General features: G+C 38.5%; 1 protein-coding gene across 2 annotated transcripts in view; it reads left to right on the plus strand.

Moving 5' to 3' along the window:
* Positions 1-26,364, plus strand: part of LOC117300004 (vasoactive intestinal polypeptide receptor 1-like) — a 51,346-nt gene that overhangs the window by 19,291 nt on the left and 5,691 nt on the right. Inside the window, exons 1-9 of one of the 2 annotated variants that reach the window (XM_033783647.1) lie at positions 7,173-7,241; positions 7,544-7,889; positions 10,758-10,871; positions 14,591-14,679; positions 15,846-15,949; positions 16,758-16,881; positions 23,291-23,444; positions 25,284-25,341; positions 26,134-26,283. In XM_033783647.1, the coding sequence (XP_033639538.1) occupies positions 7,667-7,889; positions 10,758-10,871; positions 14,591-14,679; positions 15,846-15,949; positions 16,758-16,881; positions 23,291-23,444; positions 25,284-25,341; positions 26,134-26,283 (1,016 nt within the window). In that variant the 5' untranslated portion in view covers positions 7,173-7,241; positions 7,544-7,666. Of the gene's footprint in view, positions 1-7,172; positions 7,242-7,543; positions 7,890-10,757; positions 10,872-14,590; positions 14,680-15,845; positions 15,950-16,757; positions 16,882-23,290; positions 23,445-25,283; positions 25,342-26,133; positions 26,284-26,364 lie in introns of those variants that run through there. The other variant, XM_033783646.1, reaches the window with a different exon arrangement.

The following is a 26,364-nucleotide window of genomic DNA, read 5'->3' on the forward strand; positions in this document are numbered from 1 at the left end:
CAATGAGAACGAGGTTATACACATCTTTCTCAGCAATTGCCATGGTCAAGTGTTGTCCCTTCTATCACTACTAAAATTACTCTCGCCTCGTAATGAATTTATACCACTTGCACAATCAAGGGCATTCATTTTGCCGTCCGTTTACTCACGCTGTTGCCGAGTCAACAGCAGTAATTTCTGTTGATGCTTTGACTCGTTCTCATTTTCATCATCAGTCGACATACATAGTATTGGTGTGCTTGTTTGTAGAAGTATGTTAGGCCTTTAAAATGGAAATTAGTTTAAACTAAAATTAATACATACAAACAACAATTCATCACCCCAAAACAATGACATAAAAAATAAGTTATTTGGGAATAAGTAAAAAGTTAAAAAATTCTGTGATATCGTTTTTGTGTTTATATTTTATGTTTTTATGTTATTATTGATGATCAAACGTCAGGACATTAACTTGTTTGTGCATTTATACCATAATAATAATAATAATAATGAAAACTTATACAGCGCACAAATCCACAGAAGTGCTCATGGCGCCAAAATACAAACAATAGCATTAAATGATAAACAATAACAACAACAGCATTTTAAATGTAAACCTAAGTTGAGAGAAATCTAGAACATGTGGTATAGAAAACAATCGGTCCTTTTGTTTGTTAAGTTGTTCGCTTATTGTAATGTCTCCTTAAACTCGGTAAATCATGAACTAAATGATCCCATGAGTAATTGCACACAGTGTGTTCTACTTATATAATAAGATTCCACATAGACTGGCCCCCGTGACGTATTGATCAAAGCCAGGTAAACCCAAAACGTGCCTTCGGGGAACCGTTCGAATAACCAACTTGCAATACGCTCCATGAAGTCTCCATGCCTCGTTTGGGGTGATGTTTATTAGTCCGTTGATGATCACATCCGAGGACGAGATCATGTTTATTACGTATATCGTAGATACCCCCGGAACCAGTTTGTCAAGCGGGGTACCTGCGAGGGTAGATTCAAGATATAGCGTCGCCGTAGGAGGCGGAGTGGGCACTCGACTGCAATACGAGGAAACACTATGCAAATTAACAGCAACCCGAACCACAAGCAGATACTCCAGAACTACATCGGTTGACTCGCTGGCTCGTTTTCTGTTCTCTCCTCACCACACGAGTAGTATGAGATATTGCCCGACAAGTAACATGCATTATGTTTCTGTGAATGGCAAGTCATACTATATCCTGACTAAACACAAAGCATAGTGCCGCCGTTACCTGCTGGCGAAGTGCTCGTTTTAGAAATGAACTTGTCAGTGTAATCAAAATGTAATTCGACCTATTGGCTGAGCGGATATTCAACTATGTCTGTTTTACTCTGTAAGTGTTCACAGAACGGCTCTAAATTGTCCTACTACAAACACTGATGAAATAATTGCACATCCAAGGGAGGCATATACAGAACTACAACACGAACACAACGAAACCTTGGTCTGTTTTAAAATCGCGAAGCAATTAACAAAGACAGTAAGTCATCCTATATCCTGGTAAGACACTGCTCTAGAATTGCAAGGGTCGTGGGTTCGAATCCCACCAGAGTAACATGCCTTTGATATTTGTTTTTCACAGGACTCGGGAAAGTACTGAGTACACAGTGCTAACACACATCGGTGTATGGGTAAAAACCAAAATATCAAGATTCTTTACCCCGATGCAAATTTAACATCTCTTAAAGACAGTGTTCCTAACAAATTAACTTGATGCCTATAGGTACATGTAGACCGTGAAAAATGCTTTTAGCATAGTGCCAGTTCAACACTTATGAGACTTATAATAAATAAATATATCCCCATCGGAATTTCAAACAAAATGTAATAAGTTGTGTTGTTTCGGAGCCGCGGTACGTAGAAACATAGGACCCATATCAACAACCTAATTGGGAAGGGCTTCGCTGTGCTTACGAGCAAACAGAAACCATCCTCCAACCCATCTCTTCTTATTTATTTGACAACTCTAGCTACCGTTTGCTCTTGTAACACACAGTAGTACTGCAAATCTGTCAGCTACTGTTGGTGCTGGGGACTAGCCCGCCCGCCATATAGAATAGCACTCCATCAACCCTCTGTTTGCGTTTGAATCGCTTGCGCAAATATGGAGTCCACCAAGACAAAAAAAGCAATATCTCCACAGCCTCCATACTCACCCACTCTACTGGCATTTCTGTTTGCTTTCGGGTTGCATTGCTCATACAAAAAGGGAGCAGGCAGCATCCGTTTCCCAATCAGTATCATAGTCACGTTGTATCTATTGGACTTGTGTCGGCGACAAAGGCAGAACAAGATCCCAGCTAAGCTAAACTTGTAGAGCGAAATGTGTTTCTGTAATATTAGGCCTAGTCGGCACAAAACCCATCGGACTCTGCAGCTAACAATGTACGTGAATATATCATTATTTCCTTCATGGACCTGAAACTGTTAGGCATGTTTGAACGCTAACATTGTTAGCGTTCACACCATAGACCATCACGCTGTGACCATCTTGGTCGTGTTCCCTGTTTCCAATAACAATAATGAATGCTATTATTTATTGTGCAACATGGCACCAGACTATTATTTCGTCCAGCCTCAGTTTGGTTACAATGAGCTGAAATGGAGTAAAATCAAACTGGCCACACCGTGATATGGTATAGCTTTAATGCAAAAGATACAAATAATAACAGTATGCACATGCGCGCACATATCCAACCGTGTTTAAGGCGCAGTAAAAAAAAAGGTTTAAAAAACAGGCACACAAATTTATTTCTTTGAAAACCTGTGACATAAGATAACGTTTTAGAAGATATTTGAATGTTATGGTACAAAGACAAGATAAGTGGTAGAAAGTTCCAGATGCGCAGCGCAGAAAGAACTGTCACCCCAGGAGTATCGAAACTTTTTCATTCGTCCAATGCAACTGCAGCTCTGGTCAAACCGAAATGCAGCAGTTAATAGCAGTTCATCGACTTGAAACAAACGTATCGGCAATGTATTACAAAACTTGTTGAGTAATATCGTTTGTCCCCCATTCCTTTTCTTTGAAGAGTGAAGTCGAAGTGTGTATAATAGGTTCACCGGGGGCTGGAAATCGAGGGACGCGCGGGCAGTTCGTATTTACTTGCCATTTTAAATATGGGTCTATAGTGAAGTAAATTTAAAACGCCATCTTCGTATCCTCCACCTCCCCGCTCCACCCCCGCCATTTACCCGTCAAGATTGTTGCGTCAGTTTAAGTGTTTTTGTACAGCAGCCCCACTTTGCACTTATAAATTATACTTTACATAATCAACTTCGTGGAATTTGATAAACTAAGTCATTAATGAACAAAATGATGAATAATTATGAACATGAAAGGTATGTCACAGCACTGTTTTTGAAAATAATTATTGTTACAACATCTTAAATGAAGTCAATGCATTGATATGATTTTGTTGCTGTTAATTGCTGTGCTTGCGTAATGGGGTTTGTAGCATTTGAAATTAACTGTGAGTTGGGGTTTTTGAAACGTAATACTGAAAACGCTGATGTGTTAGAAGGCCTCAAAAATCTGCATTCCTCTTTTGTTTTTCTTATGCAAGAAATGTAAACCTCTGGCGCCCGAAGTGGAGGGACTATTTATTCAGTAGAAATGTCGTAGCCCTCGTACAGAGACCCCTTCGCCGGAATCGAGGGCTCCCTAGAAACTAGAAGTATGTTTAGTTATGATTGTCACGATTTCTGAGCAGTCCCAGGGTTAGACAAAAAGGAAGAAGGTTTGTTCCCGAAGGGCTCGGAGCTAAGAACCATAGTTGAATGTGACCCTTTTTGATTCGGACATTTCTTGAAAATGTCACCAGGATTGCAAAGTTTTTAATCGGCTAAAATAATCGTTACATTTATTCGAATGTTTTATTTCAGGATGCTGTATTAATTGGTGGTTAAAGTTAACCCGCATGACCAATTGCAGCATTCCCCGCTAATTTCCATCAGCAAATCTGATACACTCCCATATTTAGAACCTTTCGGCCATTTTTAAGTGTGACGTCATTTACCTTTCTGTCTTTTATACTTGGACAACAGTTGCAGTTGACGCGCACCAAACACACTAACTTATCGTAAGGTTAAAAACTTCCAAGTGTTTCCACATTTGTGTTAGCTATTATATCATTCTGAAAATTAATCGATCACAAAAATGAACTGCGTCAAATGCCACTTACCTTTTAGTATCTTGCATTTGAAAATCAGAAGCTTTTGAATAAGCGCAGTTACCTTCGAATGAAATGTGGTTAATTGTTTGAATGTTCTTTGTCAAGCATGCTTTTAGAGGATCAATGAAGTCAGTTTTTGATTCGTTCCGACAAAATCGTCAGTCAATTGATGTCTTCCCGCTTTTATTATTAATGAAGGTGATGAAGCTTTTTTTTTTTTTTTTTTTTTTTTTTTTTTTTTATAGTGAGCTTATTTCGAATTATTATCCTCTTATTCTTTCTTGGCAAATGGTAGCACTTAAACCGACAAAAACAGTCAATATTAAGAATTAATGTTAAAAACTTAAAGGAGCCTTCCACTTGGGTGAAACATCGAACCTTTGACATCGGATGTCTCAGGAGACCGACCTAGCGCTGAGAACCAATTCAACAACCTCGGTCAAAACTAAAATAGTATTTGTTTTGAAATTGAGTTTCTGCGTGTGTGATTTTATTTTGATATTTCTTCGAAGAATGTTTGTACTCGGCTGGATGAAATATTTGGTGTTCGAGCTATGTACACACCTAGGTAGTTTGTTTTATAAGATAGCGGTACTCAGTGCGGTTGAAGTTTCAACACCAATTGTGTGTTTAGTGGAATTTGTTACATTTGCGCTGGCAGTTTTATCGATTTTTCTCATGGTAGTGTTTGAAGTTCCTTCCTCCAAAAACATAGTGCCTTTCGGTATGATCGAAATTGATTTGTCTTATTTTTGTAGGACGGAGTCTTAAAATATTAAAGTCAATGCCGCAACGGTTATGTGGCAAGTTATTATTAGTTCATAAATGTGTGTTGTTGGGTTTAATGTGAATTATTAGTTACTTTTGTTGATTAGTTTTGAAAACAACCTGTTTTTATTGGTGTCGGTAGTTTGCATTCGCTCATTTTAATATTCACGAGTTTAATGTAAAATAATGTAATCAGCATTATGCACAACAACAGCATTTCATATGACAAATATAATTAAAGCCACAATAGGGGGGGGGGGTCCATAAATCAAATCCTTAGATAGGGAGTGTACGTCAAAAAATAAAAGATACACATAAAAAAAAAAAAACACGAAGTGATTGAGACACTTATTGTGAAACCGTATCATATCCAAGCGACTGCAGCCCTTTCAGTGTCATACCCCTAGGATAAAATAAACAAACTCACCGGAGCGCATTCGTTACCTGCAGCCTTCATCAGCAACATCTGCTATCTACTGTAGACGTAAAAAACTAGCTGGATGATTTTTTTTTATACGATCGTCATTTATAGCAGAAACATTTTGGGAAAGTAAATAATTAGGAAAAGTGATAACTTAGGTAACACTAAGATCCTCCAGAGAACTACTGAATGGTTTTTCGATCATGCTAAGTAGACTTGGGCACAGATCGTTGAACTAACAGTATACTACTGCGATCATATCGCACTTCTTAAATCCACTGGGTTTAGTCATAGAAATCGAGGGACGCACGGGCATTAGGACATTTCATCATCAAATATAATTTGTTTAACCAATGTACAGAAAAAGAAAACATAACAATAAAATAAACACTTAGATGAATATAGCTTATTGAATTAAAGATGTAAGTATACTTGTCAGTAATGTTTTTCCGAAATGTAAAACAACATGTGTGCCGATATTTGTATCCTGTATAAAGGTCTTGAAATAAATAAATAAATAATTTAGTTTAATTAGTTTCTTGATTGAATTATAATGACAAGTCACACACTATTGCATGTGACAATTTTTCTTTGATTCAAAACATTAATTTAGCAGCCATATTTACCCCATAGAGAAAATGGTCCAATGGGAAATCATACAGAAACACAAATGGTCAGCACGGTGTATTTTGATAACGGATGATATTTGCAATCGATCAGGCAGGAAGATCGTGTTACACAACTATTTCTATTAACTTCATCGGGTCATCAATGGCATTGGCTCGACCCGGATTCATATCAGTCTCCATATCTTATGAGGCTCAACTTTGATTAAACTTACCTACCGTATCGAAATATTTTAAATCCCAAAGTTTTTAGAGAAATTGAGTGACATACAGCTGTTCCTCTTTTAGATGGATGAGAATGTGCATCGGGATAAACAAATATTAATATTGTGGTTTTACCCATATACACCGATGTGTGTTAGCGAGATTGGCTCTAGCAACCAGGTAATCTCGGTGGTTTAGTTGGTAAGACACTGGCCTAGAATTGCAAAGGTCGTGGGTTCGAATCCCACCCGAGTAATAGCCTGTGATTCTTTCACAGAACTCGGGAAAGTACGGAGCAGACAGTGCTAACCACACACATCGGTATATATGGGTTAAAACAAACTTAGTGTTAGAATTAAATTGGTTTAAAGTTGGTTTTGATTTGAGCCGCCCCCACTCCACTGTAAATACTTTAGATTCGCATCTCCATACGCACCGTCAACTACAGTCACTTCATCGGACAGTGGGCCGGAGAACAGCCCTGGGCCGCAACGCGCGTAGGAAACAAACACAGCAGTCGTCCACCTGCTACGACACACTGTGGACTGGAGTAACCCTGTCTAGGGAATGATTGGAGTGAGATAGGAATCTGAGGGTGGCTGCTAAGGGACATCGCATATCGGAAACTTGCCGCATACATATGCGATCCGGTGTTGTAAACATTTTGCGATATGCGGTGTTTCTTCGAGGCTACCGTAGAATCGCCCATAGGGAAAGTTTAGTGAATGCGTTTACAAAACGATGCACCTTAAAAATGATACGCGAGCCTTTTGTTTGTGTAGCATTTTAATTTTGTCAGTGAGCGCACGATGACTCGACGGTGATCAACACAAGACTTGATTGGCTTACGATACACTGGGAGTTATGCAAATGGCAATTGGGCTCTTGATCAAAGTCACTCTCGCACACGATTGACATCAACTTGACAAATCGTGCCCGTCACTAGCAATTGTACAGTCAAGTCCGGGATACCATATTCCGAGCTTCGAGCTTGATCCTGGTTTGCAGGAGAGCGAGTTTTGAAGGTTTGCGATTCACTTGTGTTATCCACCATTGACGTTGTGGTTATTGTATTGATCCAGATTCGATATTAGGTTGTAGGAAGTACATGCATAAAATAGATAATGGCCTGACGTTTCGACCTTAGCAGTTCTTTAGCTTTCGACAAGTGTCTGCTAGGGTTGAAACGTCAGACAGTTTTTAACTATTATTTGCATTTATACCATTGCACATTTTGGTTACTGGTAAGTTGTTTGCAACAGCTGATTCTATCCTCTAAAGCTATTGTATCACTTACTTTGTTTTTGTTTTCTTTCCCGATGTGTAGGTACTGATTTTGCTGTTGGCAAGTTTCTCGTGCACGTACGGTCAGGCCAACAACACAACTACTGCGATACCAACCAATACAACAGACTTTTTACCGCCCATAACATCAACAGAAGATACCAATATGTCGTTCACTTTTATAGCCCGTACCAACGCTTCGGCGTCCCCCGCCCTACCCCCGGAACCACAGCAGTACTGTAACGCCTCTATCATGGACGGACTCCAGCAGCAGTTTAATCGGGAATATATGGATTACCACAAGTTGACGGAGATCTCGGACGAAGACACCTGTAATCTCAGGAAAAGTGTGGACGAGTATCTTGTGGATTATTGTTCTCCAGCTAGTGGTAAGTAAAACAAGAACAAAACTTGTCCTAATTTTATAGAGCTGCTTCAGCAAAAAATATTACTTCAATGTTTGGCTTAGCTTAAGTGAGCAATAACACAGCAACGAAAATTTGCATGTCACATGGAGAATTGGCTGGTAAACCAAGTTAAATTATGTTATGTGTACCTTCTTCTTTTTTGCTTAAAAACACTGGACACTATTGGTAATTGTCAAAGACCAGTCTTTCCACGTGGTGGATATCAACAAATGCATAAAATAACAAACCTGTGAACATTTGAGCTCAATTGGTCGTCGAAGTTGCGAGATAATAATGAAAGAAAAAACACCCTCGTCACACGAAGTTGTGTGCTAAAAGATGCTTGATTTCGAGACCTCAAATCGAAACCCGAGGTCTCAAAATAAAATTTATGGAAAATTACCTCTTTCTCGAAAACTACGCTACAGCAGAGGGAGCCGTTTCTCACAATGTTGTATACCATCAACAGCTCCCAAATACTCGTTACCAAGTAAGGTTTTATGGTAATAAATTATTTTGAGTTATCACCAACAGTGTCCACTGCCTTTAAGCTGATCTTTAAGTTGTGATCGGTACCTAACTTCTCTCCAGGATGGTCATAAAAGTGTAGCATGCTTTCCAAATATTAATCCTGAAATCGCAATGTTCGAAACCAGAAAAAAAGAGGTTAACTTGTGAGCTAGAACTTTTCCTTTGTGGTCATTGCGTTTTGTGTCTTACAAAAAAGTACCTAGATCATTTTAACGCTTACCAGTTTGGGTATTGTATTGACTATATCTACCAAGTGAACAGTTATTTTCAGTATGGCACTTATGGGCCTATTGAAAATCATACATCTGACCACAAATTCATGGTTGTTACCCATCCTTTATGTTTGTATAAGTCCGACTGTCATTTTGGTAGATTTAATTCTTTATTCAATTCTCAAATACCTTCTTTCTCTATTTTTCCCTTTTTTTTTTTTAATTGCCTGGTTATAATCGACTTAGCAGGTATACATTTCCTTTTTATTCTAAAAGACGATGTACTTATTTTGCCAACAAAGACAAAAGCAACGCATGGGGGGAAGTGCAATGAAGCGAAGGGACAAAATGATTAATTCCCAGGAGACTATGTTTTTGATGATGTTGCCATAAAAAAGATCGTTGTCAATATATTTTGATCATGATAATATCAACTTTCCTAGTAAATGGGTGCTTTACCTTTTGTTTGTGTCCGCATGGACTATTAATTGTAGTAAATTCACTTTCAACGCAGGGTTAATAACCATCTGTTGCACTTTCTTTAAGCCGCAATATCAGACAACTTTACGTGAACGAAATACAGTTTGTTGTTTGACAACCCTTTGGGGACTCTGAAGGTCTAAACTGTCTGCAGATATTCAGTACTTTGCTTTTACATGGCAGTAAAAGTCAACCTGACAAAGTTGCCCAATAAGGATACAAGTAGGATTTGAAACTTTGCATGATGGAAATAAGATATAGAAGAGTATGCGGTCACACCATGTAATGACTATCTCTAAATGAGTTGGGGTGGTTCTGAAAAGAACCGTTGGCTTAACTCGACGTTTCGATCAGTATGCTCTGATCGTATGCTCTGATCGTCTAAGACGATCAGAGCATACTGATCGAAACGTCGAGTTAAGACGATCAGAGCATACTGATCGAAACGTCGAGTTAAGCCAACGGTTCTTTTCAGAACCACCCCAACTCATTTAGAGATAGTCGTTACATGATGTTACCGCAAACTCTTCACTAAGGATACAATCATAAGTTACGAATGTCTGAGTGTTATAGAGTGGCACCGAGGATGAACTAGAAAGTGGATTTTTTTTTTTTTTCTTTTTTTTCCTTTTCGCTGAGTGCATGTTTCTCGGATGCTAAGTATAAATTGTCGTTATTAATATGTATTATTAGCAGTCAACTTTGTTATAAGTATTTATTATTAGCAGTCAATTTTGTTAAGCAATATTTTCATGGGCTCAATGAAAATGAACCTATGTGATAAATCACTGAGTGTTGTTGCTGCTCCATGATTTTCCTAAAATCCTACAAACCCCGCCCACCCTAAATATGTAGTGGACGTTGGACTGTGCACTTGCTTTATAACAAACCTTACTTGGTGTAGGCTTACCCCTACTTGATTGTCTAATGACTAAACTAGTCGTCGAAGTTGCAATAGAATAAAGAAGGAACAAAATAACACTGTTACACACTTGTGTGTGCTTTCACAGAAACCTACATTTGTGTGCTTTCACAGAAGCCCACAAAATGGCTTTATTCGAGTGAGCTCTTTCTCAAAAACTACGTTACCTCAGAGAGAGCCATTTCTCACATTGTTTTAAAAAGACACTGGACACTATTGGTAATTGTCAAAGACCAGTCCTCTCACTTGTTGTATCTCAAATATGCATTAAATCACAAACCTGTGAAAATTTGAGCTCAATTGGTCGTTGAAGTTGTGAGATAATAATGAAAAAAAAACACCCTTGTCACACGGAGTTGTGTGCGTTTAGATGGTTGATTTCGATACCTCAATTCTAAATCTGAGGTCTCGAAATCAAATTCGTGGAAAATTACTTTTTTTTCGAAAACTATGTCACTTTAGAGGGAGCCGTTTCTCACAATGTTTTAAACTATCAACCTCTCCCCACTACTCGTCACCAAGTAAGGTTGTAGGATAATAATTATTTTGAGTAACTACCAATAGTGTCCGCTGCCTTTAAACTATCAACAGCTTTCCATTGCTCGTTACAGAGAAAAGGTTTGTATGCTAACAATTATGTTGAAGAGTTACCAATAGGGTCAAGTGTAGATTAACTGATTGATTGTGTTGTGTTACTATTCACAGCTGTGTACTGCGATAGTTACTTTGACACCATCATGTGCTGGCCGCCCAGCCCAGTTGGGTTGAATAGCAGACCATGCCCAGAGGAGCTCAATGGTGTTTCTTATGATACATCAGGTATGTTGTGCATTTCTGTTTTCATATTGTCTTCTAGAAAACTGTCGTCTGTCTACAATATTCGGGTGCAGAGAAGCAATTATGGTTATGTGTCTTACGCCATGACACAATATTATCAGTTACGTTATTGTTCGCCTTTGCAATCTGGCCGTGATTGTACTCCGTTCAGACATGAGACTCAAACGTCACGCTCTCAATTCCATCAAGCCTGTAAGCACAAAAAAAAAATTGCTAAGCACATAAAAGCCTTCCTTAATGAAATGGGTTACCGCCCCAAATTTCCTTTAAGTTAATGTTATGACTGGTGCAACACTCAGACTTAACTTAGCAAAAACATGTTTGTCAAGCAGTATTGTGTGCCCAACAGCTTTATAAAAAAGTGTGCCCAAGGTCTTGATGTTTAAGAGCCACCGTGACGAGGCTTGATTTTCAAATTAATTCCGTTTGACTGCGACAAGCTTTTACAAGAACGTGACCTATTAATCTGCGCAAGGAAATTGTGACAGGGTTGACGAAAAGGAATTATACCGAAGATGTTTTCATAATTATAGACAACGGCAGCGCGTGTTCCAATATTGTTTAAGTTATCTCCTTGATGTAGAACGACGTAGTTTAGTCAAGGTTACACACTAATCCGTGCCTACTCTGTTGCCGACTTTGAGCCCTCGTTAAAAGACAATCATTTGAAACTTCAAGTCATAAAGAAGAAACCTATTTCTTCCCGCCTTGCCCTTGGAGTTTATTGAGTTTTATGTAGCTGGATTTCAGTCCGTGCCCATCACGTCCCTCTGGGGACACGATCACAAACCACCGGCCGTTAATGCCGCGTATGTCTGCAGGAAAAGTCAAAACATAAAGGTGTTGAATGTCCTTGAAGGTTTTAATGTGTGTTTTATTTAGGTTGCGAAAGTGCGGGCAATATTCATCCATGCCTGTTACATGTGCCTTGAGAACATTAAATGCGTGTTGGGTAATTCTTCCTTTGGGGAATACTTGATTTCCTGAACATCAAAATTGGTGCTGTCGTAGTGCTTTCCAATGGGGTATAGTTGTTTCTTCTAAATCGATGAAAAAAGCGAATCCAGGAACAAAAATGGAGAGTCGAAAACAAAGACATACGAATAGCAGTGCGGATATCTGAAGGGGGAGCAAATACTGAGCTGAAATAAGGACTCGAAAAATCTATTTGATAGTTGATTTTCATAATTGATTTTGAAGGTAATATTGTTAACGTTCCTGGTCGACCGTAAATTTTACGAGGTTGTTTATTAAATTTTTTACTTCATTAATTGTGGCCATGGAATGGCCATGCCCGAGTGTTAAGTTCCTAACTTTGTGTAAATTGTGGTCCTTCCGAGGGTAAAGTCGATTTCCAGAAAGAAACCCTGCCTACTATTTTAGTTCCAAAATTCGCCTTGAAAAAGAAGAAGTTGAATGTAAGAGATTTTACCGTGTAACACAACTATTTGGTTAGGTTTGATCACAGAAAAGTCGATTCCCAGTCGTTGTAAGAAACCCTGCCCACTATTCCACCTCCCAAATTCGCCTTAAGTTGAGTGATAGTGATTTTTCCGTGCAGCACAACTATCGGGTTAGGTTTGATCCGGTAAGGTCGATTTCAGTCGTTGTACAGAATCTTGCCTTATACAATTCCGCCTCCAAAATTCCCCTTCAAAAAAGTTAAATAATGGTAATTTACCGTTTAGCAAAACTATTTGGTTAGGTTTGATCACAGAATAGTCGATTTCCAATCGTTGTTATAAATCCCGCTACAATATTACACCTTCAAAATTCACCTTTAAAAAAAACATTACCGTGTAGCACTACGATTGGGTTAGGTTTGATCCAGTAAGGTCGCCAACCTGCAACTCTAGACCCTTCCTCTCGTGTTACAACCCGGTGGTTTCACTGATAGTTGGAGCAATGACCGTCTGTTTGATAAGGGGGCAGATGGATAACTTGCGGCATTTACCTATAGACGATGTGACCTCTGACGTCACACGAAAACCATAACATGATTCGCGCGCATACCGCCGGACAAAACCTTTGCGTTTTGGCAGCCAGCTAGAAAGTGTACGCAATCTTACTTTGACTACGCAATTTAGTGCCCGGCGAAACATGACTTATGTAGTGTTTTGTCAACAGAGGGCGGTTTGAATGTAAACATAGGTCACATCGTCTATACATTGTGCAATTTGATGATACAACACTTATACAACTTTCCCTTCTACTATTACGATCAAGCTGCGCCCCAATGCCGAATGCCAACAAGTGGCGAGCTCAGTATTACGTGCCTTACGTATAGTTCTGAAGCTAGAAGAACATTTCATTTCTACTCTAACCTTCACTTTCAGAAAGATTTGCAAAAAAAAAAAAACACGTCATGGAATCACTCACGTTACATGGGAGCTCAGTGTAGCCGCTTTAAGCAACTTGTAGGTTTAGCAAAGCACCCCATCAACGGCTGCACACGCACGCCGCCAACGGCGGAAATATGTGAGGTTAGGGCCTTCGCTGGCCCAAGTGGCCAGTTCATCCAGGACCGCTGGGACGAGCTTATCAGCCTATATTCTTGGTCAGGAAGTACGTCATGTATGCAGTGCATAGAAATATGGCGCAGTGTGAGTGTGATGCATGATGGGACTGCGCATTATTGAACCAATGAGCGTGCATGATACGTTTGCTCATCCCAGTGCTCTGGTTGAAACAAGGCGCTGATGGGGACGAGCGAAATTAGGGCCTAGCTTACTGATTGATAATAATGACCTTATTGATTAGAAAAAGGCAATCAGAAACTTTGCCAGAAGTGGTCACTTGAACCCCCCTTGAAAACAATAGTACACCCTAACCGTGTGCCCCCTAAAACTTTGCCCTAGTTACGGCACCTAGCTATCCTATAGTTCATGTTTTTAAAAAGCATACGATGCAGCAGCAAAAGTTCACTAAGATCGAAACTACTTTTTCAAAGTGCGCATCATCACTTCAAATGAGCAACTGCACTTTAGAACAAAGTTTACTTTCCCCCGGTACTTAACAGAAAATCGCAGCTCAGAACGTCCAACACGTTTGTTATTTTTTAATCACATCGGAGGTCGAGCAATGCATCAAGCCTGAACAAGTACAAAATCTCCCCAGTGTTTGTTTAGAGAATCCACGCACAAACGTCTGTGGCGCTGATGGTCACTCTCATGCCAGGACGGCTCCAAGCCCGACCCCTCTCCTTCGGCACTTGTTTTCGCATGGACTACTCTTTAAGCAATCGAGCAGATCACGTCACCATAGCACTTAACAAGCCATCGACGTGTCGTTATCACAATTTTTATTTGATAATCCTGTAGTCGAAGGCGCCATTGCTGAAGCTAGAGCCGGCACCGTCCCCATTATCGCGCCCCCATCATCCTTCGATGTTTACCCTTTGCCGTAAAAAAAATATATAGTTATACAAAATAAAAATGAAATATTAATCTAAAGACCATCCTCCAAAACAGTCTTATCCAGGCATTATGAATGATTACTCCTTTCACATAGAAAGACCACGACCCTCTTAAACGGATAATTCACATTATAAAAAGCTTTCGATTGTTTGCGATCTTTGATTATCTTTGGGTAAACACTTATGATCATTGACTCATCTTCGGTTTAAAAATCCATCTCTCCCATTTACAGCCTCTGACGCTTAACGTGTGCTTTGGTTTTATCTATTTGTTTCTGTACCATAGACAACGTGACTAGATACTGCAACTTGGACGGCACATGGGCCAATGGGAATAAGTCAAACTACTCACTGTGCTCACCACGCAATCTACCGGTATGTATCTTAAAGGATGTGGGTATTTTTTCAAAATGTCTATAGATTTACATCAAACCTACAGGGTTTGAAGATAATGATAGTGGAAAGCTTCCCTTCAAATCTTATTTACTAAGGTGCTGTAGTTTTTGAGAAATGAGTAAAAATCAATGTCATGAAAATACGTTTCTAAATCATTAAAACAAAATTCGTCTCATGAGACGAAAATTATTTTCATGACATTGTTTTACTAATTTTCCCAAAACTACAGCACCTCAGCACGTAATATTTTCAGGGAAGCTTTCTACTACCATTATCTTCAAACATGTAAGTTTAGTGTAAATCTGTAGACATTGTGTTTTTTGTCCTACAAAATTTACATAGACCCTTTAATGTATCCCCGTATAAAACCTTTATCACGCTGTCACCATCTTGGTCATGTTCCCTGTTTCCAATATAAGTAATGGATGCTAACATTCATTGCGCCTTACACCAGACTATTATTTCGTCCAGTCTCAGTTTGGTGACAATGAGTTGGAATGGAGTAAAATCAAGATGGCCACACCGTGATGAAGGTCTATTTATTAGTAAGTTTATTGATTTCTTTTTTTATGTGGAGTATTCACGACTCCCTTTATTCAAACGTCACCAAATTCGCAGCAATAAGTCATAGTTAATGGCACAATCTATAAATATACAATAATTTATTGAATAATTGATTTTGTTTTATTTATCACCATTCTGTTAATTGTCTTTTTGTTTTGATAAAAACTTATGTAATGTTTTTGTGTGAGCTTACGGGAGTGCCCTTGTGGGGTGTTTTACACAATTGAGCATTGTACCCCACACAAGGAATTCTTTGTTCAACTCGGACCCCACGGGGAAATCTTAAGACATGGGAAATCTTTATAAAGTGAATAATACAAAATAATAAATATGACCCCCACAAAACATTGGGAGGTGTTCTCGTCTAAGACTTGAGAATACTGGTCGAAACGTCGAGACAATAACAATCTTTTCCCAAACCAGACATACTCTCTGCAGAGAACATTCATATGATTTCATTGCAAAGATACACCCAATCTCCCGTTTAAAACCATTTAAAAGCTTGGATAAGTTGTGTTATTGTTTTGTTTCATATTAATCATTTTACTATTTGTTTTTACAACTATTTTTACCTGTATTAGGAAATGACTGGCCACGATGCTGTACTGAAGATCATGGTGTACATTGGCTACAGTCTGTCCATGGGCGCCCTGCTGGGAGCTTTTTGCATCTTCCTGTTCTTTAGGTCAGTAAATCATATGTCTTCATTTTCACTCAAGCTTTACAATTGACATTTATTCTGGTGGCGAAACAAAAGACTCTCAGAAAAAAAGCCGAGAGAGATGGTAACAAGTTTCGGTTTTTGATGTTGGCGAAAAAACAATGATAAATATTCCAGGGTAAACCTATGCATTCGATCTGGTAACGACTACAAACCTAATCCACATGGCCCCCTGGTGATTCGAACCAGGGTCAACAACCAAACAGCAGATATCGGGTGTAATTCACGAGCCTCGAAGTGTTACCTCTAATATTCAGGCAAAGGAACAAACTCATGTTTATCTAAGGCGATGATACCCTACTCAAACTACGGTTAAATCCACTTTTCGCAAATACCCATTGCGCAACGGATAACTGTTGTTGAATAAAGTGCATGCTGGTCTAGCTAGTGATCAAACTGATCGCTACATAAGCTAGCATGCACCTCAATCCACACCCATCTTGCGTACGGGGCCCAATTTCATTGAGCTGCTAAGCACACCAATTTACTAAGCATGACATTTCTTTCTTGATAAAAACACGATTACCAACCAAATTTCATTTTTTTTCTTCATAATATTGCTTGAGACTGATCTTCAGTTGTTGTTTGCTTATCTTGAAAATAACGTTGAAATTGGTTGGTAATCCTGTTTTATCAAGGAAGCAATTTCATGCTAAGTACATGTGTGTACTTAGAAGCTGTATGAAAGTGGGCCCCGATTGCTGTCGATAGGGTCTATGAGGTATATAATTAATTAGTGTTGTTATTGGATCCCTTATCTCCCCATTGACAGGTCTCTGAGATGCGTCCGTAATTACATCCACTGGAACCTCGTTAGCTCGTTTTTATTGCTGTACATTTGCTTCTTTACTACGACAGCAGCAACCAACACATATTCAGAGAAACCCGGGCTACATGTAAGTAATGTTTTACGTTGGATTTGAAATATTGCATGGTGAAAGTGTAACCAAGAGAGGTTTCCTGTAACATCATGTGAGTAATATCTTTTTTCAGCAGTATTGATTCTGAAAAGAACAATGCCTCTAGCTACCGGGCAACCTCGGTAGTCTAGTTGGTAAGACACTGCTCTAGAATTGCTAGGGTCGTGGGTTCGAACCCCACCTGAGTAACATGCCTGTGATATTTTTTTCACAGGACTCTGGAAAGTACTGAGTATACAGTGCTAACACACATCGGTGTATGGGTAAAAACAAAAATTAATAATCTTTATCCCCAATGCAAATAATAAGTTCTCTTAGACTTGAGCATGCTCTGATCGTTCTCCTGAAGACGTTCAGGACATACTCATCGAAACGTTGTGTCGTAAACACATTGTCCTTGTAGAACCAATACTGTTCAAAATAGAAATTGTTCACATGGTGTTACCGCGAACCTCTCCAAATAATGTTGCCACTAACCCCATTCAGTATGCAAGAAGAACAATAACAGCAAACAGCAATATCAACAGCATCGGGACAACAACATCAGTCAAATACACGCCAAAACTTGCTTGCAAAAACATTTATTGACCGTTTAAGTGATGGTACTGTTAAGCCTGTAAATGAACCTCATTGGTCGAATCCGTAATGCTGGATAACAAGAATGCACAGCTGAGGATAAAGCAAAGAATTGCTTTTGAAATACCTTAACTTGTAATACATGTCCTTTATTTGTTTATACTGTTTTTTGGTTTCCCATGTTCTTGTTAAAAAAAAGTATTTTCTTTCTTAGAAACGGTAAACAAATAAGGATCAAGCATGGTAAATTACTTATCCCAAATGCGACTGCCATACGGGGTTGACGTCACAAACTCGTATTGAATAAATCGCAACAGTTGAAAATGTGCTCATCTCCTGAGAGACATTTTCTGCGAAAACATTCTTGTGACGTCAGAATTCCCTTTGCATTCGCAGGGAAAATTATCCGGGCTTTACTGCGATTCTTCGATTCTTTAAAGATCAATCATCTTGTTTGTCAGAAGTTTGCGGTCATTTAATTTACCATAAAATGTAGGCTTACCTTGAGCCAGTGCCAAAAAAAACCCAATAACTCAAAGAACGCATCACCGTATCAAAGCAATTCCATTCCGATCCAATCAAAGACACGTAAAGCTGCTCCACAGCGTTAATGCAAGTTTTAATCTTTTTTTAAATCTGCGCATTATTTAAAAAGCTTGTGGCGATTAAGTGCACAATTTAAACATCAATCAAGTTTCGTAAATTTAAAGAGATAAATAATTGCGATCACATACACAAAGTGATCCACAAAATGCAAGGATAAACTAAGAGTAGAAGCAAATCTCATGAATTTGATGATGCTTTGACATGTCAAAGTAAAGCTCTTTATCGATGACGATGCAACCTGCGTCAACTGTTTTGGCTAAGTGGCTATCTCAATGCAAGATTTGTAATATCATCCTTTAGTCTTTAAGTTCACGTTAATAAAACATTTGCACCAAAGAATAATGTTCGTCTGAAATACTTTTAAAGTTGAGGAACTAGAGTTTTGAAAACAAGTGCAGTTTCCATTGCTCCAATCGTTTGAAGCCTTCGAGCGATTTTACATTGTAAAACGAAACAATGACGTCATTGTTCAGGATTTATTGCACTGACAATAGTCGAACACATCGATCATGTTTTGTGTGATCAACCAAATCAAATAAAAAACTGTGGAAATTATTGAACCATTGACACCTTTCTTCTCGCTGCACTTGAAGTCATAATTACAAATTGATGAGTCCCCAAGAACGTGACCAACATGACCTTTAAACCCAAATCAACATAAGTGACAAACAACGTTAATTATCAACCAGAAACCAGCTATTGCGTTTTAGATGTTTTCAATTGCAATTTTCTCGACTGTAAAATTTTATTTCAGAAGCACAAATCCATATGGAAAAGGTATCATATAGACGATGTGACCTATGTTTACATTCAAACCGCCCTCTGTTGACACAAACACGATATACGTCATGTTTCGCCGGGCACTGAGTTGCGTAGTCATAGTAAGATTGCATACACTCTCTAGCTGGCTGCCAAAACACAAAGGTTTTGCCCGGCGGTATGCGCGCGAATCATGTTATGGTTTTCGTGTGACGTCAGTGGTCACATCATCTATACAACCCCCCATAGTCAGTAAGCTTTCAGACCAAAACCAACAAATTATTATTTTATCCAGCCGTATTGGTTATAATACGTTGGACCAAAGGTGTTTTCATCGGGCGCATTGTTTTGGTTTAGAACATTAGTATCTTTAAAGGAACACGTTGCCTTGGATCGGTCGAGTTGGTATTTGAAAAGCGTTTGTAACCATTTGTTATAAAATGCTTATGATTGGAAAGATGTTTTAAAGGTAGAATACAATGATCCACACAAATATGCCTCGAAATTGCACGGTTTTCCTTTTACCTCGTCGACTAACACGGTCGGCCATTTATGGGAGTCAAAATGTTATAAATGGCCGACCGTGTTAGTTCGCAAAGCAAAAGGAAAACCACGCAATTTCAAGGTATATTTGGGTGGATTATTGTGTTCTACTTTTAAATAACAAACGGTTACAAACGCTCTTTATAGACCAACTCGTCCGATCCAAGGCAACGTGTTCCTTTAAAGATATTAAAATAAATGGCCAACAGTTGTCAGCGAAACAACCCCGAGTTTTTAATGAAAGTTTCCGGAGCAAACGATACGGAAGATTTTCCGTGCCAGTGCGTTCCATCACCGCGATTGGTATTGAACAAAAGCAGCGCACCAAATTGCTATTTTGTGCCGGTCACTGAAACACTGCTGAGGTGTTTGTTTATTCTTGTTTTTTCTTACTTATTTTGTTTTCCTTTATACGAAGCAGCAGCATGACTGAGGTTGTCAATTAAGAGAGACAGAATTACCAGAAACATTGATTTGCTGATGCACGAAAGCTTTCATTAATGGACACGTCAAATGCCATCATTTTTACTTTGTGTATCCCACCCAACAAATGCATAAAATACAAATCTGTGAAAATCAAGACTCAAATGGTGTCAATTTTAACACCCAAGTTGTTGCGGTGTAAAGATAAATAAACAAATACATCCCTGCGTCTTTGGCTGGTGCTTCATGATGTTTCAACCGATGCACAATTTTTAAAAACGATTCAATACTTTTAAGTTTGAAACTCGCGAACAGAAAAGTGACAAGTTTTCTTCCACCCCGACATTCGGCACGTACTGAAAAGTGCACCTAAACTTGTACTAGGTTGTTGTGTGCTTGGATCGATCATTCTCATGTCGATGCACTCTTACCATCAATCTTATTTGCGGGTTATTCTTCCTAAATTTAGCTTCAATTTGTTGTTGATCATTGGTCGATGTGGGGTTCTGAGCAATGCAAGGGTTAGGCAATGCACTTTTATTGTGTACAGCAAGTGCTACACTTTCGAGGTACTATATTAAGAAGGTCCTGGAGTTGTATTTCGAATCGAGACACTAGCGGTTGTAACAGATCAACCCAGTACCACAACTGATTTATTCATTGCTGTGGTTACGACGGGGAAAAAAATGATCTGGAAACCCATAAACGGAAATACTTGTTCAAAAGAAGACCGAACCACAGTTTTAATGAATAACCCTTCTAAAAAAGCATTGATATGTACTGACGTAAGTGCCCACAAGTGATCTGGAAAACCACATACTAAAATACATATAGTAGAAGACCATACAACAGCTCCCATGAATGGCTTTTCTAAAAACCTTGAAATATACTGACGATAGTGCCTACAAGTGATGTGGAAGAATCACATTCGTAACTAACCGTCCCCATATTTATAGATGAGCAAACAACGGTTTCTCATGAATAACTTTTCTATAAACCTTGAAACATACTGTCGAAAATACCTGCATCGTTTACTCGCGCATAAGGTCTTGTACGTCTCGATATTTTTTACAATGTCCCTGGAGAAAAGAATAAGTGTCCCTCGACCGAACGAACCAGCCCTAACTTAAAGGCACCAGACACTATTGCTACTTGATCAAAATAAGTGTTAGCACTTGGTAACGAGCAATAGAGAGATGTTGATAATATATGTTATGGACGGTTTGGCCTCCTCAGCCATCCCGCCCAAGGGATCGAACTTATCAATTAAACACAACTTAAACGTTCTTCTTCTTGAAAACGTAGACCCACAATAGGGTGTTTTATTTAAACACAACTCAAATGAAATACTAGAAAATATACTTTATAAATAATATACGAATAATGCACCGTCGTCTCGGTGGCGCACCTGAAGGATACAGACCACGAGTCGACGTTGGGTGTGCCTTAAATACTTAACTATTACATAACATCCACCATGGGGGCATGTTAACCTTTATGGAAAAGCCAGGTGTTCATAATCACCATGACCAGTGGGCGTGAACTAAACATAAATGTGGGCCGGGGTGAACGTCATCACATATAAAACATTGTGAGAAACATGTCCCTATGAAGTAGCATAGTTTTTGAGAAAGAAGTCATTTCTCACTCAAATAGAGACTTGAAGTTTCGGCGTCCGAAAGCAAAACACATTATGCTCCAGGATGTTTTTTCTTTTATTATGATCTCGCAACTTCGACGACCAGTTGAGTCCCAATTTCCACAGGTTTGTTATTTATGCCTATGTTGGGTTACACCAGGTGATAATACTGGTCTTTGACAAAATACAAAGGACATCCAGTGCCTTTAAACAACCTCAATGTATGAATGCTGATTTATTTACGAGACATCAACAACGAATTCGTGACTCATACTCTATTCACGACCTGACCATTTACAAATAATTACTTCTTTCATAATGTCAATGTTCTTTAAAGTTTTCCGTCTTTTCTTCTTATTATTTGCAGTGGCCTTGTTTCTCATAATGACGTATTTTATGCTATAAACATTTGCCAAACTTTGAAACTCGTTAGTTAGCAATTAGTATACAATCTACTTAAGCTATCCGTTGCTATTTTTGACTTCGAATCTGTTTAAATTTGGGGTTATGACGTCTTCAAGTTTTACGGGTCAAAAATAGCAAAGCGAGACTCAATTTCTATGTCACCTCCCCTTTTGATGCTACTTCTTTAATTTCCAAACCTCACTTGTTACCCATCAAGAAGTGTATATCTTTCAACCTTCACTTGTTACCAATCAAGACGTGTCTATCTTTCAAACGTCGCATCATGGTTTGCAAGTGCTTGAATGGTCTTTCTCATCCTCACTTCTCTGATTTACTCACTTTGTATCAACCAAGAGAGGGACTCCGATCCTCAGATGACCAACTTCTTTTGTCTGTTCCTACTGCCTCTAGCTACCGGGCAATCTCGGTAAATGTAGTTTAGATGTTAAGACAGTGCTCTAGAATTGCAAGGGCCGTGGGTTCGAATCCCACCCGCGTATTAGATCAGTGATATATTTTTTTTCACACGACTCGTGAAAGTACCGAGCAGTGCTAACACAAGTATTGTTAAAAAAACAAATTGAATACTACAGTATTCCTATTGGTTCAAAATCTCTCAGGGACGAATCCTTTTCTACATGTGGCCCCAAACCCTGGAACTCGATCCCCATCACAACTCATAATATTGTCATGAAATGTCTGAAAACATTTTTACTCCTCGTAACCCCCCGTCTTTGAAACTTGTTTATCTCCTAATAACTTTCGGCACCTTTATCTTTTTAAGCAGATTTCTTAAACACATATAAATTTAACTTAATTCCGTACTTATTTCCGTAGCCATGACAGTGCAGCGTCATGCAGCAGTTTAGTTGCTCCAATACAAGAGGGTTAGCTCCCCTGGTTGCAGTCCCCATTTGTAGGCCCCCTACTAATTTAGTATGAATAAAATGTATTTATTTTGTAATCTGTAGTTTTGTTGTTGTACAAATATAAATAAAACAAACACCAAACAAACAAACAAACAAAACAGCAAAAAAACAAACAAACAAACAAACAAACACACAAACAAACAAGCAATATTATCATTATTACTATTCACTTTAACTATACTTAACTTGTTGTTAAATAACTTGTACTTTTCATTGTTTGCATGTTGTTGTTCTTACTGTATTTTCTGTTATTGTTGATTAAATTCAATAGTCCTGGTTTCACTATTTCACATTCCAAAAGCGCTTTGAGACTTCATTGTAATTTTGCGCTATATTTATGTATTACTTTTTGTCTTCTTTACCCTGGGGAAACCTCGCAGTAAAACACTCATTTCCCAGAGCTGGTGCCGAGCAACTACATACACATAAAGAAGAAAAACATTGATATAAAAATATATTGATAATAATATAAAAACGTGTCTTTATTATTATTGTTTTCTTACAGTGGCTTTGTAGACTTTCTTTCACTATGATGATGTACATCATGATGACCAACTTCTTCTGGATGTTCGTTGAGGGCGTTTATCTCTACACGCTTGTCGTCAGAGCATTGACCGTGCGTAAAAATCGGTTTTGGTTGTACTGCATCTTCGGTTGGGGTGAGTTTTAATTCATCTTAAAGACACTGGACACTATTGGTAATTGGCAAAGACCTGTCTTCTCACTTGCTGTATCTCAACATATGCATAACATAACAAACCTGTGAATTTTTGAGCTCAATTGGTCGTAGAAGTTGCGAGAAAATAATGAAAGAAAAAACGCCATTGGTGCACAAGTTGTGTGCTTCCAGATGCTTGATTTCGCAAAATCTTATTCTGTGGTCTCAAAATCAAATTTAAATATTTGTTTGAGAATTGTTTTTCTCTCTCGAAAACTACTTTACTTCAGAGGGAGCTGTTTTTCACAATGCTTTATACAATCAACCTCTCCCCATTACTCGCTACCAAGTAAGGTTTTATGCTAACAATTAGTTTGAATAACTATTACCAATAGTGTCCAGTGCCTTTAAAGGGGCACTCTCACCGTGATTAAATCAGGCCTATGGGTGTTCTGCGCTTGGCGTGACTTTGTGAAGGTTCATAAATCCCTGACGAAACAACCCCGTTTAAAGGCAGTGGACACTATTGGTACTCAAAATAATTGTTAGCATACCAGTTACTTATTTCGTAACAAGCGATGTAGAGGTGTTGATGGTATAAAACATTGTTTGAAACGGCTCCTTCTGAAGGAACACAGCGTTTGAGAAAGAGGTTATTTCTCACTAAAATAATAACAATACTTCAGCTGAAGCTTTATACTATGCATCTGAAAGCACACAGAAAATGTGCAACATTGGTGTTTTTTCTTTCATTGTTCTCTTGCAACTTCGATGACCAATTATGACTCAAAATGTTTAAAGAATTGTTATTATATGCATAATTATGTTGGGAGACACCAGGTGGGAAACTGGTCTTTGACAATAACCAAAGTGGTCCAGTGCCTTTATAATTTGTTTTCAAACGGGTGGAAACTTGCTATTTGGCTCAATGTCTGAAGTGCCTATAAATAGGTCATGTCAACACACAGCCTCTATGTGATGTCATTGTTGCCTCCAATAAATCGCCCACCTAGGATTCGGGATCCTGTTTTTCATTCCCGTGTTAACTAATGTTTTATGTGATTCAATAATCTAAACAGGAACCAACGACTGTGAGGTTTACTTTTATTCAATTACGTTTTAAATTCAGTCGTAAAGGTTAATTCGATTTTCACGATCAATCAACGATGTTAACTTGCCCTTCAGTTAAGTGTGTATCGAAAAGGTCTATACAGTCCACCAATTTGCCCCCCCCCCCCTTGTTCTTTTTCCAGCCCACTACAAACACATCACTGTAGGTTGTGCTGGCACTGAACATGCGCAGCTTTCAGGGACTTTATATGAAACTTTCAAACTTGAAATAGTTTCCTTAAATCCTATTATTTATTATATAAAACAAAATTTATGTGATCTCTACATCATAGTTATAAAATAGCAATTGATTTTGCCTGAACATACTTTATTGACTGGGATTAAACAAACAAAGGTTAGACAAATACTGTAAACTTGAACAGTTGGTTATGTAGTCTGCATTGGTTTAGCCAACCCTTGACAAATCAGCATCACTTTGGACGAACCCTCGTTACCTCTTTAACATAACTAATGCTCCCGCAGAAATTGGGTTCGAATCCCATCCAGGCTAATCGCAATGAGTGTCATTGAAACATGTAGCATGATTTGCGGGGTCAGGCCCTAAACTTGTGCCGAATCCTTGATGGATGAGCTTATGAAGAAACTGTGTCTGCACTTTAAGCTTGAAAACCATGTTTTTATTAATACAAAAGCATCATACAAAACAGGCCTAAAATCTTTGTTATTAATTAATTATTTTTTTATTGTTTCTCATTTATGCCATTAACAGGTGGTCCACTGCCGTTTGTCATCACATTTGTAATATTGAAACTATTCAATTCAAAGGAGTAAGTATGCGCCATGAATATTTATTTATTGTGATGCCTTTTGCTTGCCGTTCCACAAGGTCGAAAGCTTATGGGGATAGAAGTTTCCCTCCCGCCTGTGGAACGGCTTGCCTCTCACCCATAATTTCCCCTTGATCATACAGTGCAGTAAATAGTTTTTTTTCTCTTCTAGATACCACCGCTTTATAAGATGTATTTATTTATTTATTAATTAATTAAGTAAGTTTAAAGCTTATTGTAAAGCTGCTCTTTTAGCTCGATCACAACAAGGACATGTATTTTAAAAAGACTTTTATCAATGTCTATGTAACCAGGGTGTCAGTGTCGGGTTTTCACTGAATAACTATTGTATTCAACAAAATGGTAATACTTTAAAAATAAGCTCATCTTGTGGAAGGTTTGAGGTGTCTGATGGGTCTTTTTTGTAACACAAAACACAATGTCCACAAATTAAACTTGGATCGTTTGAAAATAGTTTTACTAGAAAGCCTACCCTAAAATATTACTAGCTGAGGTGCTGTAGCTCTTGATAAAAGTAAAACAGTGTCACCAAAATACTTTTCACATGCTTAAATAATATTCGTCTTTAGAGACGAAATTATTTTCGCGGCTTGTTTTACAAATTTTATCAAAAACTACAACACACCTCAGCAAGTAATAAGTGGAGCTTTTAACCATCTTTATTTTTAAACTGTGTGAGTTTGATGTAACTCTGTAGACATTGTGATTTGTGTCCTAAAAACAAGTTCCAAGACCCGTTAATGTAAACTTATCCTTTTTGTGTCCATGCAGTTGTTGGGTTGATGACGCTCCCGAAGTATACCTGATAGTTGCTCCCATAATCTGCGTGATTTTAGTCAATCTCTACTTCTTGGTTCACATCATGTGCATTTTATTCACCAAGCTACGAGCCTCACATTCTCTAGAAACGCAGCAGTACAGGTAGGTACCATTGACTCGCAGTAATAATTTCGAGTCGGAACGAATCCCCCACGGGGATGTGTCGTTATGAACAATGCAGGC

This window comes from Asterias rubens, chromosome 15 (assembly GCF_902459465.1).
Source record: "Asterias rubens chromosome 15, eAstRub1.3, whole genome shotgun sequence".
Classification (NCBI taxonomy): domain Eukaryota; kingdom Metazoa; phylum Echinodermata; class Asteroidea; order Forcipulatida; family Asteriidae; genus Asterias; species Asterias rubens.